Source organism: Helobdella robusta (genome assembly GCF_000326865.2).
Source record: "Helobdella robusta unplaced genomic scaffold HELROscaffold_4, whole genome shotgun sequence".
NCBI lineage: Eukaryota > Metazoa > Annelida > Clitellata > Rhynchobdellida > Glossiphoniidae > Helobdella > Helobdella robusta.
In genome coordinates, this window is record NW_008704902.1 from 3,963,741 (window position 1) to 3,987,934 (window position 24,194).

General features: G+C 32.8%; 1 protein-coding gene across 1 annotated transcript; it reads right to left on the reverse strand.

The window, feature by feature from the left end:
* Positions 1-400: 400 nt before the first annotated feature.
* Positions 401-22,440, reverse strand: HELRODRAFT_67024 (hypothetical protein; the record flags this gene model as incomplete). Its single annotated transcript, XM_009024266.1, has 2 exons — positions 401-961; positions 21,643-22,440. The coding sequence occupies 2 exons, from the start codon at positions 22,438-22,440 to the stop codon at positions 401-403; spliced, it is 1,359 nt and encodes a 452-aa protein (XP_009022514.1).
* Between the last annotated feature and the right edge of the window lie 1,754 nt (positions 22,441-24,194).

The following is a 24,194-nucleotide window of genomic DNA, read 5'->3' on the forward strand; positions in this document are numbered from 1 at the left end:
TATTAATCGTTTCAACGGAAATCCTAATTTAAATGTAATATTTTTTGATCCATGACCTCAAAAACACATTTTAAGAATTTATGAGTGTAGCAAATTCAAATATGATTTTAATGAATTTTTTATACTTTATATAGGTTGCAGAATTAATAATAAAAAAAATTGAATAAAACTTAAAAAATATAGAAGGCAAGGCATGTTCAAATCAGCAGCCACGCATAAGTAAATGAATGAGAAAGTTGCATGAAATTGTCCATAATAAAATTTAATAATGTATAACAAAATTATAGAAATGCACTCACATCTTTAAAAATAAAAATTATCAGTAAACTAAGTTAATAAACAATATATAGTTTGATTTAAAACAGTTTGTCCTGTAAGTTGAAAATTGTAAACAAATGATTCAAATGTACTTGCACCTTCCAGTTTTATGTGCATAGAACCTGTTGAAGTGGCCCGTGAGGATAGGCACGGGCATGGCGAGAGCCAACACTCCAGAAATGGCACAAGCGGCTCCGATCAGTTTGCTGAAAGGACCAACGGGATATTTATCTCCGTACCCCACCGTCGTCATTGTTATTATGGCCCACCAAAACGCGTCCGGTATGCTGTTGATGTTTGATTTTGGAACACCCATCTCGGCATAATAGATGGCGCTGGAGTACACCAGCATGCAAACCAGCAGTACCATGAGGAAGAGGCAAAGCTCCTCGCTGCTTGCTTTGATGGTCAGAATGAGAACCTGGAGGCCGGTGGAGTGTTTGGTCAGTTTGAACACTCTCACCAGCCTGATGACCCGCAGGAAAGCCAGGGATGCGCTGGATTTGGCTGTGGAACAACTCATGGTGGAGAGAACATTAAAGAGTGTGACATAATATGGAACAACCGCTGTCACATCGATGATGTTCTGGAAACCAAACCAGAACAGCCACTTGTTGGGACAGGAGATGAATCGGACAATAGCCTGAAAAGGAAAAAATTTTAAAATTTAGCTTATTCAAACAGATAAATTTCGTATGAAGATTTTAAAAAGTACTGAGCAAAAGTTAAAAAACCTGTAATAATAAATTTTTTTAAAGGAGATTGTTAATTGATGTTGAGACATCAAACAAATTAAAAAAAGAAAACACAGCTAAAACATTCTGCAAAGAAATTGAATATTTATACGGTAATAAATCTTTAAAAAAATTCCACCGCAAAAAATTTCATCTGAAAAAGTGAAATTTAATTCTCAAACAAAACCCAACTTAGGGCCTAACTAAACAAACATTGAACTATTATAATTTTAAATTTTTTTTGTGTGTTTTGGTATTAAATTTTTCTAACGTGATTAAATTTAATTAATCAACGTTTATGGCAGCAATGAAGACATCGGCACATACCGAAGAATTTTGAATTCGTTTTGTGTTAGGAAACGTCCGTTTTAAATTCAACTGACTTTTGTTACACTGTTTAGTAAGTGAAAACAAACATTCAAAACTGATGAAAATTCTATCTAACAATTGCCTTTATTATTGAAACTGTAGGGTAGAAAAACAAACTGGCTCGAAATTTCCATAAATAATTCCACCAGACTCGCAACTGACAATTTGATGAAAAGCGTGCAAATATTAGCCTGGCCTGTAAATGTCTCCGAGCAAGACAATAGTTATAACCATGTGCACGTAAGATGCTTGGATACAAAAGTTCCAAGTGAATGCTAACAGAAAGAAAGTACAAGGTGCCTGGTCTTGCTGTTCCAGTGACTGCTTGGAATGCAAAGAAATTTCCGCCTATCATACGTAGTGTTTGTAATGCGTGGTTTTAACGCGTATTCATATACGCTGTGTGTTTGTTGTTGAAACCTCTGAAGCAGGTACACAACAGAGATTGACCTTTAACCGTTAAAATGTTGGTTGGTATCATTTTTTTCATATGCAGGGCCTCAAACATAGAAACGTCCAAAATTCATCAGACAGAAGACAAACAAATAGACTCTCGCAACGCCGTGGCTTTGTATGCGACTGTTACTCTTACGTTCCTCGATCAAAGTTTTCGATATATATGAAAATCAATGTATCGAGCGGTCTACCTTGTTAGGAGCTGTTTTCATGGGAGGAATCAGATCAATATCTATGCATTCTCCCATGCAATTTGCACCGCTGATATTTGGAAAACAAAGGAGGCGATGATAGGGAGGGAGGCAGATGATTGATGGTCACTGCATCCGATCCATTTCCAAATTTTATGATTGATTCGTCCCGCATAGATATAACACCTCGCCAAAACATAATTACAGTATATTACATTATAAAGCAAGAAGAGAAATTTGCTTTGCTTTATTATCAATCCCCCCAATTTTAAAAAAATTTCAAAATAAGTGATTTTGTGATAAATATTTTGTTTTTATTTTTATTTCATTTATACTTCTAATATTTTTAAATACGATTTCCAAAAACTTTATAAAACTTGTAGCGTAAAAATTTATAAAAATATTGTATGATATTTACCATGGTTGCAAACAATTCAGTGATGTTAGTTTGAGAGAGACGAACATAGTTTGTGGTGATGTGGAGTCAAAGTTTGGTAAATAGATCGAAAGATACCTCTACCATCTGTTGGTAGCCTGGTGTTGTATCAACTTAGTCTTGTAAATAATAACATGCACTGATATTGTATTAGCAAAGTGTTGTAGTAAATAAATAAATAATAATTCGTACTGATGTAGTTTTTAAATCGTTAGATTAATATAATAGACGCAACCAAAACCAGTAGGCTGTTAAGTATTTCGGAGTTCAGTGGTCATGTACTGAAATTCTCGCAAATTATATTATTAATATTGTATTTTTTATGTTTGCTGTTATTTTTTGTAACACTATTTTCTTTCACAATATGTGAGTGCATAAAAACAAAGTGTTTCGCACTTGTACTGGGTTGATTATTTATTAAGATTGACTGGAAAAAAGTTTTATTCTAATTTTTAAACCCAACATTTTTAATGTTGGATAAATTATGGACAGTTAATTTTACTAAAAAATCAGAGAGAAACATTGTAAAAAATATTACATTTGTATTGTTTTATAAGTTGATACCTGTTTTTCTCACATCTCAACGCATTTGCACTCTTCAGGAATGAAAGAGATGTTACGTAACTTTAATTACAGAATTGGATTTCATAACTTGAAACATTTTCACTCAGTTCATTCAGAGATATATTCGATATCTTCCGTGTGTATGTAATCAGCAAACATTGTTCCACACTTTGCTTTCTCATTTTTGTTAATCAACTGGAGTTTAATACCTTTCATTCATTTATTCATATTGAAATGAATTTGTTTTTAAAGTCCATGATGTAGAGTGAGTTCACGTATATGTTCAATAAACTTATTTTGAATTAAATGTTGATAAAGACAGTTATTATTATGTACTATTATCAAAAACGTTTGCTACCGATATTGAAATAAAAGCAATAAAAATATTCATAATATTATTTATTCTTATTATTACGACTACTCTTATTAATATAATAAACATTAATAATAATAATAATAATAATAATAATAATAATAATAATAGTAAATATTTTTATCATTACAACTAGTTTTATTATTGTTGTTATTATTATTCATATTCTTCCTCTCGCATCATTTTCGTGGGAAGTGGAGAATCCAGATCTCAACAAGAGTTCAGGGAGATTCAGGCGAGGGCCTTTCGGTGAATGTGTGCCGTTCCCATCAGTGCGATCTTTTGAACCTCACAAATTGAAGGGTGTCCGGGGAATGTACCCAGATCATCTTGGTTCTGCTACTCCACATTTCGCTTATCTCGATTTCTAAATCTTTTTTATTTACCTTTTTCAGTCTTTTTGTTTGAAACGTTTGCATCATTAGGCACGGCAATGTCTGTTAAGAAGCATATTTATTCTTTTTAGTCATGAAAGATTATGCCAGGGTGGTTAGCCATAATTGTTATGTACATCCCCTAAGATGGGGGCGTGACCTTACTCATTATTACTTTACTATTATTATTATTTAATAATATAATTAAATTGAAAGATTATTAAAAAACTTGAATGTGGTAGGATATTTTAAATCACGAGCCTGTGGTTTGAGAAAAGACGAACCTCGTACATCCTCTAATTTTGGCAATGATCTGCTCTTCTGCGAGTCAGCACAAACATCTTCATGCGTTTGTTGGCGCCAATATCCAGAAGGTAGGTTTGAATGTTTCAATTTGCATCACTATGTGCATATTTGAAAGTAATTTTTTACACACAAATAAACAAACAGAAGTAGGATTTGTATAATTATTTCGCTAATATAAAGTTTTCTGAATAACAATCATCGACCCGAAGAACTGAATGAACCAACAAACAGGCAGATCAAATGAATTTCTCTGAAGAACATTCAATTTGAAATGTTGATGCCTCAAATGATCTGTTCATTTGGACGGAGATTATGTAGGTCGCTTAAGCAAGATGCAACACTTAAAGTAATTTATATACAGTAAATAACTTGTAAACAGCATGTAACTTAGAATGTATGTTGCGTGTAATGCATATAATGTAGATATCATTTTCATAGTACATATTATATATACATACATATATGCATCCATACATACATACATACATACATACATAAATGCATACATACATACATACATACATACATACATACATACATACATACATACATACATACATACATACATACATACATACATACATACATACATACATACATACATACATACATACATACATACATACACAGATACATCTATAGAATGTATTAATATGCAAGGCTCGTTTGACGCTAAACATAAAACTAAAATCGTGATCGAATTTAAAACCATTCAATTAAAAAAATGGCCATGAAAATGTTTTTGAGACAGTTTTATTGAACAAATTTATTCAAGAACCAACCTTGAAAAACGAAAAATCAACCATTATTTAAAATGCCCATCAATTATTTGCTATCTCATCATCTTTCTATCGTTTATCTGTCGTTCATTCATTCATTCATTCATTCATTCATTCATTCATTCATTCATTCATTCATTCATTCACTTACTTCATTGTAATTAAACTGTTGCCCGTCAAACGTAAAGTCAAATTTTTGGACATTTTATAAAGTAAATTTCAATTTCAAGGAAAAGCCTTTGAAAGGATGTTTCAGATTAATTATTGATAAGTTTCGTCATCATCGAATATTAGGTCAGCTTTCCAAATCCACTTAAATTTTAAGAATAATCAGCATTGAACATTTAATACTATGACGTCATTGAATTATTTTGGCAACGTTTAAAATAGTCATCAAAACCGGGATGAATGTAAAAAAAAACTATAGACCCAAAATTCAAACAAAATTTTCATGTTGTTGTCGTTGATTGTATGATATGAATGACACTGTCGTGTGTGTGTCGTGTGTCTGATGGGGTGTCGTGAGTGACGGAGACTGAGATGAAATTTGTAGTAAAACAAACGTGAGTTCTCCTTAAGCCATGAAGTACCGGCACCTCTCACTCCGAGGTTTCCATGCAAACCTCTCAATAATGTTTCAGAGTGCACGCATGTTCAAAATGGTGAAAGATGAAACTGTGTATGAAGAGTTTAAGAAGTGTTTGTGTGTGTGGTGTGTGAGTGTTTGTGTGTGTGTGGTGTTTGTGTGTGTGCAAAAAACAGTTTTCAAGATCAGTGTAATGAAAATGTTAATTGACATTAAGCGAAGCGACAGTGTTTGTTGATTCTACAAATGTATACGAAGCATAATACAAAAAAAATTTGGCAATGTTGATGAGAATGTCTAATTATTGATGGTGATATCCAAGAGCGCTGATGTGCATGACAATGACTGTAGGAATGATGGTGATGATGAAGATGATGTAGATGTGACAGAATGGAAATAAAATATGGAGAGCATCCATCCAGCTGATATGTTTGATCTACCAGATCAGAAATGTACATACATCGGATCAACATACGTACCGCACACACGCATACACGCACACACTATCTACGATAATATTAAAGAAGGCTACTAGAATAAACTTTTTTCATTAAAAAACTTAAAATAAATTTTTAATTGTATATCTTTGCGTAAGAAACATTCGCTAAAAAGTCATTAGAGTTTTAGATTGCAAATTTAAAAGCAAACATTGGAGCCCATTTCGCAGTTTTAAAAGTTAATTTAAAAAGATTGCAGGCAGGCGCATTTATGTGGCACAAACGTTTCAGTGAATTGTCGACCAAGCTATCGTGAAGACTCAATTCAAACACCGAACATGCTATAGGAATACCGAAAAAAGCTTTTTTGTTCTTTCATGCTTAAAATACAAAAAAATGTTGGTTTTGAATTCAAGAAACTTGGCAATGATTTGCGATCCACCGTTAGAAAAATCGAAAAATTAAACAGGAAGCTAACTATCGCGGAACATACTGTGATTTTTATCATATATATATATATATATATATATATATATATGTGTGTGTGTGTGTGTGTGTGTGTGTGTGTGTGTGTGTGTGTGTGTGTGTGTGTGTTATATATATATATATATATATATATATATATATAACACAGAGAAAGAGTGAGAGAGACAAAGCAAGAGATAATCGATAGAGGAGAGAGATAGTTCATCCTTAATAACCAACAGATAAATATCCCGTCTATGTTTATTAAAATCATCAACATTCTGATTACCATTGTGTGTGTGTGTGTGTTGTGTGTGTTTTGTGTGTGTGGAGTGTGCGTGTGTGTGTGTGTGTGTGTGGCATTACACACCAGATGGCATTGCAACATTACGAAATGCACGAACACAGCAGCATGGCACCAGTATTTCATCAACAACTACAAGAGCATCACCTCATCATGCCATTATAACCACACGAAATAAGTTACACGCAACGTTTGTGCCACATAATACGGCGTTCAAATGCGCCAGCCAGCAATCTTCTTTTTATTAACTTTCAAAACTACCAAATGAGCTCTAATGTCTTTTTAATTCGCAATTTAAAACTTTAATAACATTTTAGCGAATGTTTCTTATGCAAAGCTACACAATAAAAAATTCATTTCAGGTTTTTCAATATTTGAATTCAATAAAAATATTTACGACTCCCAGAGAGGCATAAACAAACCTACAACAATAGTTCGAATTTTCCTGTTTTAAAAATTAAATGTACCTTATATATGTACAGTACATATATGTATGTATATATATACATATAATATGCCTGTTATATGTATATACATACTGATATAATCTTCATTTTTTCATCATTGCAAGCGTGGAGAAGTTGACAGATGCATACACTCACGCGCACATAACGATACGTCGTTGGTTTTCCAGCCCTTCAGATTTCATTTTCTAACCAACCTGTTTTTTACGCATTCAAACAAGTATTTGTTAACTCTACGTACATTTTTATTCATGATAATTTTATGTATAAAAAAATTGTAAATGTTTGTTTGAACCTATTCATTTTAGAGTGATAGATTTATTTATCATAAAATTAATACAATAATACATTACTATAGTTAATATTTATTTTATATGTCATAGTGTTTCAGAGTATTTAAATGAACAGCAAGTGCACGCTGCTCGCTGCATGGTCCTAAAGAATGTCCAGAAATCGTTTCAGATGCCTGATATTATGGTTTGCTTTCTCGTGATTACAAATTAATGTTTTCGTGTGAAGAAATTGAAGGACTGCTATGAGCAAGCAGCATGGCAGTTCAATAACGTGTGACTACGTTGGTGCTCAAAAATGTGAATGGAGGTGGGAATTAGATGACGATTTGAACGGAATGAGCATAAACTCAATAGTCAGGCTGACTGGCTGGCAGGCATGCTGTCTCATTTGCATAAATCTATCAACATTTCCTTTCAGACGAAGTGTTTCTTCACAAAAGCTTCTCTCTTGCAAGAGTTGCCTTTCAGAATAATCTCGTCCCCCTATATAACAATACACGTGCACATATATAACCATAGAAGTACACATGCACATAGTTTGCGTTATTTTTTTTGTTTCCAAAGACAAAGATGCCAAACGTTCGTTAAGGCTTAAATATTGATGCAGCTGATGTTAATGCAAGAATGTTGAATGGGGTAGTTCAAATCGTCATGGTTATTAAATCCGATTGCCTCAAAAATATTCAGTTGTAAATTTACGAGCTTTTTTAGATTGTGTTTATTGAATGCCTATCATGCAAGTGAGTGCAAATAATAAAACTGTTGGTTGCATGTGAAGCATCTATGATGATGCAACTGCAACACATAAAAGTAACTTTTACATGTTTTGACATTTCTATACAATGAAAACATTACATCTTGTACGACAACCAATGATAAATCTGCCCGTTAATGCAGCAGACATGCACCACACATGAACACATTTTGCGGTTCGTTTGCTAATTTTTTTATCATGTTATTCAGATGTTTTTGTTTCTCAGACGGGAAACAATGCAGGCAATTAGTTTATTGCCGATCTATATTTCTATTTTCATCGAGGAAACACGAAAAGTGCAAATTAGATGAAGAAGCTGGAAACAAATTACAAACAAATAACAGAGATTAATTACAACAGTAATTTCTACATAAAGTCTGCACATTGATAAGCAAACACACTTACAGACGAACAAACACAAACATACAAAAACATGCAAACTTGATTATAAGAACACAAAAAAACACTGGACATACACATCCCCATTTATAAACTCGTGTTCACTTATATGTGTTTATAGTGTTCATCGAACCACTAAGCTGTAGTCAGAATTGAAGAGAACAATCCAACACATTATCATAACTACTCATTTTTGAGTGTTTGTGCTGTAAGTGATATTGTTGATGGCAATGGAAAAATTAATCCCACTTCCACATGAGAAGATAAAAAAAATAGATTTCGCATTTACAATGTTACACCACACAGGAGGTTCAGCACAATTAATAGTAACAATTAATAACACCGTTAACATTGTTTGCCAGATGTATTAATATTGATAATATGTAATGAGACAACCAGAGTCGGATTTGGGGATATGGAGACCCTGGAATAGCAATATCTTTAATTATTTTCAGATTTAAAAAAATTTATTTTTTCAATCAAATTCTTTCAGATTCATTGTCCATAAATAAAATTACTTAAACAAAAAATGTTGGAACAACTTTATTATGTTTTTGTATGTTTGTGTTTGTTCGTCTGTTTGCTTATCAATGTGCAGACTTTATGTAGAAGTTACTGCTGTTATTACTTTATTTGGAATAATAAGAATAAACGTTTGTGGTTAAACCTAAATATTTGTACCCACTGTGATTTGAATGTTTTTATAATTTTTTCGTTGAACCCCTTTTATGGAGTTTTGGAATCGGTAGCCCCCGTCTGCTATTTTTAAATCAGGCCCTAGATGCCACTCAGTGAGATATATTAAACTTTTGTTCACACGTCAATGAAATAACGTAATAAATAGTATTAAAAAAGAAAAAATTGTTTGCAACAAGTTGTGGCATGTAAAATCAAATATATATTTTCTGTAAATAAAGCGTTTTTGTAATGAAATATTATTTTTTTTTATATAAAAAGTCGTAACATTATAGGGCAGGTAAGTAGGTGTCATTGGAAATGTTTGTCAAAGTTAGAAATATAGATAGAAATATTCTACGTGAAGAAATAGACATATTGCATTTTAAACGTTCAGATTTTAAGAAATATAATATACATACATTAATGTTACGTTGGCACAACCCTTGACCTAAACAATGAATAATTGCAATCCATAGAGTGACTTGAGATTTGAAGAATAAATAGTCCCATCTAAAATTTGTTTGACCGCTAATATGAATTTTTGTGGTGCCTCTAACTTTCAATGCATGTACTCTATGGCTGTATGTACTGTGGTGCTGTGTGAATAATGGTTGACGCGATAGTGTAATGGTTAAAGTGCTTGGCATTGTTATGGCAGATGCAGGGTTCGAATGTACGAAATCTCACTTATCGCATGCAAAAGTGTGTGACGGATGTGCTGATTTACGTATTTACATACGCCGTGGTGTATGCATGTTTGTGGTTGATACTTCAAAAAAATGAGAAACAGGGAATGGAATGGAACGAGAAGGAATCAATAAAATGTTTACAGTTCTATTGATGCTGATAACGGAACTTATGACAACATTTCAAATGAGAAAATGTTTGACTTTTAAAAAATTAACTTGATAAAATTGCTATTTTAACCAGTATTAACTTTTTAATTTTATATTTCTGGAGTTTGCCCGAACGTCCTTAACATTCTCCCTCGTTTAAAAAAAACACGGCACGATGTTCCTTCCTTGTTTCGGGGATATTTTGCGTGATTTGTATCTCAAACATTTTTAGTAGGTACGTAAGAATTTGATGGTTTATGCAACTTTTTAAATCATTCAAGGCTAATGAAGCTGTAAATTATCGTTTTTACCGTTGGTGTCTGTAACGTACAAATGGCTAATAATAATAATAATATAAATAATAATAATAACAATATTATTATAAAAATTATTATTATAAATAATAATAATGAATTTTTGAAATCATTTATGAAGCGCCATGCAAGCACGGCAAATGGATATAAATAATTAAAAGTATGATGGCTAAAACAAATAATAATAGAACATAGTTACAAATTAAAAAAGTAGTTGTTTAATCAAAAGCAGTGTTAGGGAATGAGTTTTCAAGGTTGCTTTGAATTCACATAGTGAGCAGGGAGCTGAAATTTTTGACGTCGGGGAGAGGAACAACCACACACATACACCTGCGCACCCACACATACACACCCCACACACACACACACACACACACACACACACACACACACACACACGACACACGCAAATAAACAGAAAATGTTTTATAATATTATCTTATAAATAATAATAAAATGATAATCAATAATATTAAAAAAACATCATCTTCATCGCCGGCAGCGAGGTTTGAAATGTAGCAGAGTATTGATAGAGAGAAAGCAGGTTGCCAAGATACAAGAGACGTTCCTAACAAACAATGCGAGCCTGAATTGCATGTGCATCGTAAGCCTTCTTCCTGAACAATGGATCTTCCACGAGTGTTTCGTTATAATGCACAAATCGATCATTTAATTCATGGCAGCGTGTTGGCATGCATCCCATGTATTAGCCAGCATCTACGTTTCCATCTTAGCAGCTTTGATACGTGTTTCACCGGTTCACTTCTTTTTTGTCAAAGAATGCATATTTTGGTGACATATAATTTTTCATAAACATTAACTCAAAATGAATAGAAATACCTGCAAAAGATCTAAGACCGATCTATAATTTGCTGTTTAACTTTAACGTTGTTCATGTTCATTAGGCTGAGAAGAAATCAATGATTGACACAAAACGGTAATTGCCAATTTGTCTTGCAAAGGAAATTAAACGTTAATCCTTCAATGGCTTGTTTAGGTTGCGTCATTTGACATCAAACTGAAATCTTTGAATTAGCATTACCCAATGCTTTTTTCGCAATTATACGCTTTACTTTTTTATAAAATAAATTTACTTTTAATCTTAATTTTGAAAGGTTTACTCTCGATTGAGTTAGTTAGTTGAGTTACTCTGTTGAGTTAGTTCAATCCTGACATAATCGCATAGAATATAAAAATTTTCAGACTTTTACAATTATCACATTTCGACAAAAACCATTTCAACATTATTTGTTATCACAATAAATAAATAAATCATCGGCGTTTACATTACTTTCATAGTTTCCATCATCATCATCATCATCATCGTTACCATCATCATTATCACCATCATCATCATCGTTACCATCATTATCATCCTTATCACCATTACTATCATCACTGGGGGAGAAACGTCATCACCATAAATTACATAGGACAGCCATAAAATCAAATAACGATATAAGTCTGCTTTAATGGCTATGTCGATGGTGACAATAATGTGATGATGATGGTGGTGGTGATGGTGATGAAGGCGATGATGATGATGTGATGAAGATGATGGTGGTGATGGAGGTGAGGATGATGATGTGATGAAGATGATGGTGGTGATGGAGGTGAGGATGATGATGTGATGAAGATGATGGTGGTGATGGAGGTGAGGATGATGATGTGATGAAGATGATGGTGGTGATGAAGGTGAGGATGATGATGTGATGAAGATGATGGTGGTGATGAAGGTGAGGATGATGATGTGATGAAGATGATGGTGGTGATGAAGGTGAGGATGATGATGTGATGAAGATGATGGTGGTGATGGAGGTAATCATGATGGGATGACGATGATGTGACGATGGAGGGGATGACAATAATGTGATGGTTAGTGTGACGTAATGTGATAATGATAATGACGTAACAATAACGACGATGATGATAGTATTTTGATAGTGATGATAATAATAACGTGATGACGATGATGACAACATGGTGATGATGATGATGACAATAATATGAAGAAGAGGATGGTGACACAAATATGAGGACGGTGACAATAATATGATGATGATGATGACAATAACTTTCATCATGCTGACGCGGTTGATGACAATGATGACAATTTGGATGAGAAGAATAAATTTAAAGAAACAAAGATATTGGCTTTAATAATAAATGTTGAACATCGATTTAATGACGATGATGATGATGTTGTAGATGATGATGGTGATGATGTTGTAGTTGATGATGATGATGATGTTGTAGTTGGTGATGGTGATGATGTTGTAATTGGTGATGGTAATGATGTTGAAGATGATGATGATGTTGACGTTGAAGTTGATGATGATGTTGAAGTTGGTGATATTAATGAGGCTACGGCTGATGAACTTATCTGAGATCATATTAGAGATAAAATTAATCAATGATCTACAGTTATGATAATTGATATTAATAACCACAAAACATGATAACTAAACTGATGATGTTTTGCCAGTATAAATGTTGAATTACATTAACTAGATTAATGATTTAAAAATTGGCGACGCAATTTATGAACTAAGATGATGACGATTTATTGAAATGGTAGGCACTTCTATGTTCCAGTGGCATTTTCTGATTAATTCCCATGTCAGCCACCTCTGAATGTCATCTCATATTATTAACAGGTCAGTCAACTGCACTTTAAGTTGCCAATCAATTTTTTTCATCTCCTTAACATTTTATTTTTTAGAAACTGTAAAATTTTATTTCAAAAAAATTCATTTTAATCAATTTGAATTTCAATTTGTAGGCAAAGTTAAAAAATTTCGTCTTCATATTTTCGTGTCGGTTTTGTTCATTTTATTTGTCTCTATGAAATTTATTCAAAAAACGAAGCTTGAGGTTAAAAATATGGATGACAATTAATCTTGAACATGTGCAATATCATGCTTGCATCTTAAAATATATAAGATGGTTTATGAAGAAGTGTGCGTGCGTGCACCATGAATGTTCCATCTTGATGTTAATATCTGGTAATCCATCTCTTGCATTGTGGGTCGTAGTGTAACTGTGTGTTTGTTTGTATGTTTGTGTGTGTGTGTGTGTGTGTGAAGTGTGTGCGTTAAATATATCTGCATGTGTATAATGAACTTTTATAACATATGGAAGTGAATTTTAATGTAAAACATGCTTCCAAGTCATGTTAGTCGGTATAGGTATGTGATTCCATGCAAATTTATTTCTGTGTTGCTGGTTAGCTGTGTATATACGTTTAAATATTTGTGCTCGTGTAGGAGACTCAAACGTGTGCTTTCTTTTATAGAATAGATAAATGTGTGTATGGGCGTGTGTATTTAGTCCGTGTGTTTATTTTTGCCAATAATATAATTTTGCGACGTTCATTCATAATATACGCGTTTTTGTCTGGTGCTTAGGCATGAAAAAGTTAGAAATAAGTTTTAAAAAAATAAATAAAAATGAAAATCAATAAAAAAAATGGTTAGAAATAGAGTTTTGAATATATTTTAAAAAATAAAAATAACACCAAGAGAGCGTCGAATTTGATGGAACATTTTGAATGATTCCATATTTCCCTAGACACCTGCTTGCTAACCATTTTTAATATTTCGAAAAACTAGTTCTTCTAACATTTTGCAAAGCTTTCAATTTTTTTGCAAAAATTCCTGAAAAAACAAACTTGTTGATTTTCATTGAAATGTAAAAAAGAAACATTTTTTAGAGATATAGGCAAATAAAAGGGTATTAAAATAACGTGCAGAGAAATTAAAATGCACAATTTAGACAAAAATCGCATTATACAAATTTGTTAACATCGCTATACAGACGCATATAATGTACACAAACGCGTACAAGCGCATATAAACTTATGAAAACTTACATAAACACTTTGTTGCGTGCAAAGTAGTTACGCCAAACTAAACGTAGTTATGCAATTCGCGCTTTGCGTACAACACCAAAACAACAAACAGCTGTGAAAACGAGCATGCACATTTGCACATGCACACATACCTAACTATACGCCCATACATGCGTGCATACGTGTAGATATATAATTTTTGATAACAAAATATCTTCATTATAAATATTTTTATAAAATCTAAAGAAGGGTTGCTATCACGTATCACATCAAAGGTTTCCAACTGCCTGCGTCCAAAATTGCTGCCAATCAAAATGTTCATGTAAGTAACTGATATGAAGTTTTTGTAATCAAATCACATCAAATTACATCAATCACATCAACCACAGCAACTACATCAATCACATCAATAACATCAACCACACCAAGCACATTTAACTTTAAAGCAATCCAATCCATGCTTCAAAATATTTTCGCTTCACATTTCCAGCTGATAAGTTTAGTTCGTTCTTTCACAATCCAGTGGCAAATTATTAACGAAATACATAAAATGCCGTCAGTTAAAGAAATGCACTTACACATCTTGCATCATTTCTCGTGAGATGAACAAATTGGAAACATCATTCACAATAAATTGTATGACCACAAAATGTGAAGCAACTAATAATGTCCACTTATCTGCATTTATTTATTTATTCTTCTAATTTTCCACTGCTTTCATTAGGCTTTCCAGTAAACGGATATTGTTTTTGAAGGTTTTTTCAGCTTACATGTTTAACACATTACCTCTATAAATCAATAGATTAGAGTTGGGCCCGTGCTTGCACATTTACGATTTACTGCTTACATCATTCTCTATGTCATCGACGTTGTTGTTTTTCTTTGGTTTATGTTCTGTTATATTACTGTTCTGATTTGTTATTACTGTTGCTACGTTGTAATTAATTGTTGTTGCCACATAATTAATGTTGATAAATTGTGATTAATGTTTGTTGTCGCTTATAATTATTGTTACTGAATTGTAATTAATTGTTGTTGTCACTTTACTTTTTTTTGTAAAGCTGGTTGCTTTGGTGAATCGTTTCAAATGACTGTTTGAGTTGCATTTTTTTGTCACTTCCATGTCTCTCAACGCCAAAATGTTGTTGCAAATTTTTGAATCGGAGGCGGACTGTTATTGTCGTTGCTGAGTTAGAAATTGGCGTCGACGAAATGATTCTTCTGTTGCAGATTCTCTGTTATGCTTGTTAATTCTATAATTCATTGTGTGTGATGGTCTGGTTGTTTATGTTTGTGTTGTTGTTTATGTAGTTGTTTATGTAATTGTTTATATAGTTGTTTATGTAGTTGTTTATATAGTTGTTTATGTAGTTGTTATATTGTTGTTTGTATTGTTGTTTGTATTGTTGTTTGTATTGTTGTTTATGTTGTTGATTATGTTGTTGTCGCCAAATGAATTTCAGTCGTTCATTTTTTATTATAATTTTCGCGGTTGTCGTTTATGTTGTTTATGTTCTCTTTATAATTCATGCAGCCGTGATGTTTTATAGCGTTTGTTAATGTTGTTTTATGTTGCAGCAAGAGGAAGGCTCGACAAAATGTACTGAAGCAATCATCTTTTGGTTTCAGTTACTTATTTGTTATCAAACGTTTCTCAGCTGTGCTATAATATATACAGGTTTTTAATTTATGAAAAATGTTTCTTCTTGAAAAATAACTTTGAATATAAAACAAGCGCAAAAACGATAGTAGGTAACACAAAAACATACAAACACAGATATAAACATACAAACACAGATATAAACATACAAACACAGATATAAACATACAGACACAGATATAAACATACAAACACAGATATAAACATACAAACACAGATATAAACATACAAACACAGATATAAACATAAAATTCAGATATAAACATGCAGGCAAACAGACAGGCAGGCAGGCAACCGATAAATTCATCATAACAAGCACAAACACATTCTAGACATACGAAATAAGCATTTTAATATCTGACTCATCCAAGCTATCCATACACGTGTAAACATGCACGAACACACACAAACAGTAGAAATATACACGTACGGTGTGATAATACTCTACTCAGTACACACATCCGTAGTACACAATACACAGTACACCTTCGTAGTATTGTACAAATTGCATCCTTATTGTGTTATCCTGCAAACATGTATACTAATACATTTGCAGGTGTCCTACAGCGAACAAACTCACAGAAAACTACATCAACACATGTCTGTTTTGACAAAAGGGTAACACAAATAACCACATCAAGTCAATAGCAGTCGAACACACAAATGTATGTAAGCAAATGTTTGCATTGATATGAAGAAAAAAAAACCTTGCAATTAATTGGATTCTGAAAAAACGTTATAAGGCCTAATAATATTTATAAAATGTATCATAATTTATTTTTAATATCCTTTCAATACTAGCAAAATTTACTAATTATACATTATTTTGTAATATTTTCACTGAACAAACATGGAAATACGTGCAACCACAACAGTGAATGAAATGCTTCATCAGATCATTCTCAATTTTGGTGAATATTTTCATTATAAAAAACAACTTTTATGCTTCCAACATTTTCTAAATATATTTATTCGGAAAGTTAGGTACTAGTTAAATGGCACGCATGCATCGGTCGTAGAAACAACGAGCCTACATGAAGATCCAAGTCAGAAAGCATTCGAGAGAATTTTATCTACGGTACAATTCACCGATGTTGGAATGATGATATTAAAAATATTTCTTTGATTTATATATCTTAATGTTTTAAATGTTTATATTTAAAAAATATATTAGACGAGCGATGTAAAATAAAAAGCACTGCAACTGAAACGTAAAAAAATCACCTCATGAACACACAAGTTAACGTCACACCCTTTAAATTTTATGACATCACATCACATTACGTCATTTCAATCACGGGACATTACAGCAAGTTATATCACGCCACGTCATTTTGCATGTATGTAATCGTAACTTATCACGTAGTACACCATCCTATCATTGCGATCACATCACATCCCTGCACATCATCTTATCTCACACAGATCATTTCAATCCGATCGATTCGTTCGAATGAACACTAGATCGTTACAAATGTTCTCACTTCCACATCCGATCATGCATTCCATCAGGACTGTTTGGTAAAAAATTTCCATAAACTACCATACATTTTTCCTCTAAAAACACGTTCCACTTTATGACGGTGTAAAATTATATTCGGGGCCTGATTTTTTTTTTTTTGCTGATTTACGCCAAGCCATTTAAATGAGGTTTAAAAGCCCAGTTAACTCTGAACATCGCCTATGGGGCTGACGTTTAACATCCTTCTAAGAGATTTATCACGACTGCATCAGTTCAGTTCGGCGTTATTCCACACCTCTAACCTTTTCATCGTTTCCCATCCTTTCCATGCCTTCCACGACATCTGCACGTTTATTGCACACTATTACGTATTACATAAAAAGAACGTTTGTTTGTTCTTCATCAAAGAAACAAAACTATCCATTTAATTTTACACATTTAAAAGAAGGAAGGGTTGTATTTTTTTTCATTTGTATGCACAAATTTAAACAATTTAATTCAGTTTTATTAAATTTAACTCGGAATAATAAATGAAAATCTATGACAGTGTTATGTACTCTGTCCTGTTTTTTCTGGACAACCGCTCCTTTATGAAACATTCGCTTGTGAATTCGTGGCCAGCTCATCTTGCACATCTTATCTTGTTTGTTTGTCTGTTTGTTTGTATGTTTTGTTTGTTTATGGGTAACATGTGCGTTCGACTTTTCAAATTTAAATTTCCGACGCATACATCACAGTGCAAGCAATGTGTTAAAAGTCCTAGAATCTGTGGTTTGTATGTAACAGTTGCTGTCAACGCGGTTTTGACCGGAATTTTTGTTTTGTGTTTATATTGTTGTCCGTTGCAAGAAGCATCATGATGTTAAGTAACCAACCATACAGTTGTTTCAGACGTTAATGTTGTTGTTGTTGTTGTTGCATCTGCTTCATAGAGCAACTTAATTTTGCACCGTGCGTACGTTCCGTTGTTATCAACGTTTTCCTGTTAAGCATCTAATTCTGCTAATTAACACTTGATTCATCCTTAATTGCATTCAACAACTTTTTGTCTGCCCTTTTCATAAAAAAAGTTGCTGCCATTTGTTAGTGTTGATTGCACAATTTTGTTGAGGTTTTATCGACATAAAGACCGGAGTTGGTATTAATCTTAGTGGTAAGACGTGAATTGTTTGGTGTCGATAAAATTAATGTTAACTATAATTTGATTAACAATGTAATTTTGTTAAAAATGATTTCATGGACATCAAAGCTAAATAGTTATTTAATTAGTTTATTTGTAATTTTTTACACTCGCTCAAGAGCCATTTACATTACTGTGGAACGCTTGCATCTTTCCCCTGAACTTTCGCCCACTAGACCATTAGCCTCTCAATGACATCTTTATTTCTTCTGAAACAGTTCGGTAAATAACAACTTACAATAAACTCTAGAACGCCAATAAACATAAATCAAGATTAAAGATGGTAATAAGTTTTGCAAGCCACTGAGGAGAAATCTCATTGAGCATGATGAGAAAGAAGAAACAGGAGATCTGTGATTGCAGTGTTGTGTGTGTGTGTGTTTGTGCGAGCGCGCGTGTGTGTGTGTTTGCTTGTTTGTGTGTATGTTTGTTTGTGTGTGTGCGTGTATTTGTGCGTGTGTGTGTGTTTGTGGATCTACAAATCTACTGCGGTTTAGTGTACTCTCACACGGTGCATTGTAACGAAAATAAACAAACCAACCAATCTTCCAACTTACAATATTGAATTTCAATATAATGATAATTTATTTTTCATGTTTTTACTATGCTTTATACAATAATATTTAAAAAATTAAATACTTAAATTAATAATCCATCAGACCAGCTGGAAAAACTGAGAAAAGCAAGTTATAAAACCTTTTTGGTTTCACCTGATGAAATTTGCTCACACGTACTCAGAGCTGTCAAAATTTTGTTTTGCTAAATTATTTTATTAAAAATTTGAGTCTTCCAATTCCAAACACACACACACATACATCCACACACGTTAAAATATATTTATATGCTCCAACATACACTCACACAATCAAAAGTAAACCTCTCTCACACTGAACACAATTTTACACAGACACATAAATATGTAAACAAATACACACAAACAAATAAGCAGACGCACATATTTAAACTTATGTGGTGTTTTGACTCAAGATGCATCGTAGTGATCTGCCTCATCAATGCACATATACCACACACACACACACACACACACACACCACCCACACGCACACAACACATACACACACCACATTTTTGGAAACAAGTTCAGTTCAACAGTGGTATAATTTGAAAAATCAGTGGAAAACTTCTAATTTTAAATGAACAATAGATATATATTTAAGCAACGCTTGTGCAGATTATCTTTTAGTAAGTGCAACCAAAAAAATGAAAAAAAATGAAATAATAAGAAGACAATCTAAATAAAAATTTTAAAAAATAATTGTTCACAGGCTGGATAATCATTTTAAAACATGAATTGATAAGTAGTAACTGATTTCTAACTGCGTAATACTTTTTAAATATAAGAATGAAAAAATGTTTTCTATCGAAAAGGAACTCAAACGAAAAGTTTTTGGTGTGTTGATTCATAAGTGGGAATAACCCGAAACCGACCAAAGACACCAAAAATGTTCACTCACCAAGGCATTTTATTTTTGAATATGCTACATTGAAATCACCGAAAATCTCATCTTCATATGAGAATTTTCGTTTAATTTAAAATATAATTTATGATATCAGTTAGAAGTTCAATAAATGTAATAAAGTTGGTGAATGGCGGTTTATACTTACCTATAATTTTATAATATAATATTTACATGTAGAATAATTTTTTTTTATATATAGATCTTATTTTTGATTATTCGTAAAATTTGTTGGTATTGCAATTATAATATATTTGTTTATGATCTCGTTTACGTTCCATGATGAAACGTATTTACTAATTAGAGATTCCTTTGCCTACTATCAATCGCATTGTTGTTGGATAGAAATTTATCATTTTAAAATTGTAATTTATAAAAAATTTTCAGCATAAAACACAAAACGTAAATAAATGTTCAAGTTTTTCAAAATCCCGATTTAAACGGATTAAGAAATGTTTGCATGGTGTGTGAGTGTGTTTGTTCATTTTCATGCTTGTTTGTCACAGTTTTAATTAAAATTTCAACAAAAATTGGATCAAATTTTGATAAATTTGTTTGTTCATCATCCATAGAAAAAATTCAAAAATTTTTAACAAGCGGATGCATTAGCCATGTCATCCATTAAATATTATATGAAGAAATTTGTATGGCCTGCAATTAAAATTTTAAAAAAGTCATTCCAGGAACTGGGAGTCATCATGCAGTTCAAGTACCTTCGACTAAACATAAGTAAGCATAGTGAGCAAGTTGATGTGGTTTGTGTTTGGTGCGTGTGCATGTTCACGTTGTGTTCTGTGACTTTTTAAAAATCGAACTTTGACCCACGCTGAGATTGATTGGTTCAACAAGCAAGGCATAAATATGATAACAAAATGGAAAATTTTAATTGCCCTATTAATATAATTAAGATTTGTTTAATGGTTTAAATAAATAATAAGTTGCCGATTAGATTTGTTTGTCACCAGATTTCTGGGAAGTATATAACTTTGTTTGCTTGTTCGCAATGCTACCTTTATAATTTTTTCATTTTGACAAAAATTATTATTAGCGTCAATACCAACAACTTTTTTGCGATAAGTTGCGAAAAAAATTTTTACGAATATTCAAAACTTTTCAAAGTTATTTACATTGACGAGAAATTTGATAACATTTAAATTTTTGTCAACATACTAAATGAACTCTCAATCTTGCAGGGAGTGCACGCAGCAGCGTGACATCTTCATGACCGGTTTCTAATGCTTCTCAAAGCACAAAAATTATTGTCGATGAAAACCATGTGGTAAAACATAACCAAAGTTTGTGAGCCGTCATTTTCACCCAAGTATGTTAATTATAAATTTCAGTTGTTTTACACCAATTATTTCTGTCTCATGCTTAACAATCCATTTAATTCGATTAATTTTTATATGAATATGCATCCAAATGTAAGTTTTTCGTACATCATAACCTGGCCTATGTGATTTTTAAAATACAATTAATTTGTTTCGTCTGAATGAACCAAACACAAATTAGTTTTCTTCGTTTGTTTGAAACTATAATTCAAATTTAAAATAACCATATGAAATAACAAATTTTAATTAACCTCGAAGGTGAACCAAGCAGTGCAGACTGTTTCAATGATGAAGAAAGCATCGAGAAAGTTGGGTGCCTCATCCTCTATGCAGTGACTCTTGGAGAATCTTTCCAATGTTTCCACGCAGAACAAGATGATGGACACAATGGTCATAACGACGGAAACAACAGCTACCACGTAGGCAGTGCGAGATGTTTCTGGGTACTCCATCGTCAGCCAAATCTTCTTCAGAGTTTCGTTTTCGGGATAAATAACTTCCTCTAAAGTGTAACCTTCCGATAGTTTGTAATCTTCGATAATGTCTTGTTCCAGTTGGAAGAACTCAATTTCGTTGAGGAAGACGTCTTCTGGAATGTACTCGGGTCTGCGCAGTTTGCCTCCATACTGAAAGTAGGCGAAGACAATTTCAAAGGAAGGTCTGTGACGATCGAAAAAATATTCTTTCTTCTTCCTATCGTAGTATCGTCTGCGTAGTGTCTCGTTGCCCAGCAAAGTGCTTGGATGCTGCTTGAGTAGGTGCAAAGCTATTTCGAATTGCTGCCCACTTACGTTTATTTGGATGCGTTTTTGGAGGTCTTCGTAAAAACTGTCGCTTTCGTCAGTGCTGACGTCATCATCATCATCATCATCGATGGCATATTCGTTGAGTGTCGTTGTTTGTGTTGATGAAAGTCGTTGGGAATGATGACGATGGTGGTGGTGGTGGTGATAATGATGGTGATGAGGAGTAGGGTGAAGATGGTGTTGGTCTTCGCATTTTGTTTTCACAGAGCTGTACTTGATCGTGCGAACTCTCTTCAGCCACATGCCCAGTACGGTCTTCTCGAAAGATTTCGTCCTACTGCGCCGTCTGCTTTGCATCCTCATCGAGGATCCAGAAGCTGCCGAAGCCATTTTCTTCCTTAATTAAACTTGGAAGTTCAAAAGTTTTCAACTAATTAAAACTATTACTGCTTTTTTGCGGTAATTCAACATTTCTGCTACCAGTTTACATTTTGGTTTAATTTATTTACAATCTAAATAATTCATAACACAAATAAAATTTCTATGCAAAATCTCATAAACGTCAAGCAAGGTTGCGAACGAGGAGCACCTCACAACGCAGCTCCCGATGAAATGTAATGCTTCAAATGAGCGCAAACAGAATTTTATATCTTTACATTTGTCTACACCCGCATATATAGGTACATAAATATGGACATACATTTGTAAAAATTATATGTATTTCTATATATATATATATATATTTATCTCTCTCTCTTTCTCTCTCTCTCTCTATATATATATATATATATATATTTATATATATATATTCATACTTTCACATTCTTTACTTAACGGGCAACTATACGTACGTATAGTATGTATCACATAGAAACGCATTTACGTACAAAAATATAAAGAAAGAGATGCAAACATATATATGAGCAGTGCAGTGCATTTATACTCTGGTTATTATTAAATAATTTATTTATTTATTTATTTATGTTGAAGTGTGTGTGCCTGTGCGTTCCTGTGCGTGTGTTGTGAGTGTGCATGTATTTTTTACTACATTATTATTTATTTACTTATCGCGTTTTCATTAGTGCAAATGGTATGTTTAAAATGGCACGCATAGGTATTCGTTCTTATACAAAAGTACATGTAAACGTCATTATACGTACGTAAAACTTTATATATATGAACACACATACACACACACATACATAGACATGAACATACACACATACATATAACTAAAAATATATATATACTTTTGTGCCTACATTCATTTGATGCATTGAGAAATGTCACGTTGGCTTTGCATTGAAAGAGAATGATTGATACCTGGTAACAATGCAGATGATCAATAATGTTCTACGTTGAAGCATTATGTGTTTGTTTTGTGCTGTATTTCGTATGCATGATAATAAAGTAATGATTTACGCATATTTTGCGTTACGCCATTTTATGTGAGTTTATGTTTCCAATAAATAGATATTGCTCCGTTTGTTATGCTGAATGATACATTGACACAATGATGCAATTATTAATTGATACGATGAAACACTGATATATTGATACAATGATACATTGATACAATGGTACATAGCTGTCATTTTGACTGATTCAGTAGTATACTTATTATAATAACTTCCGTTGTGATTGTAATGTATCCACGTTATTAATCTCCCACTTTGATCCTCTCAGCTTGTTCGCCCAACGATTCTTTCAAACGCAAGATCGATTGTAGGTACTCCTCTAAATAATTCATCTCCTTTTTCCACTCAATAGTCTTGTTATTTTATTTTTTGGTCTGCATGTTTTTGAAAGCTTGTATTGTCAATAAGACCATCACCATCGTTCATTCACTAGCTAGAAAATACAAAGACCCTTAATGCTCAACGACAGTCTAGGCGCGCGTGGGTGTTTTCACTTTGTTCTTGTATGTAGCGAATTTTATTTGAGCCTCTGAAATGCGTCTGTGTTTTGCCGCCTGAATTTCTGATGTTTGCTTCCATTGCAGATTATTTTTGCAAATGTTTCCCAGTTATTGAACTGAAAATTTGTAATGTTCAGTT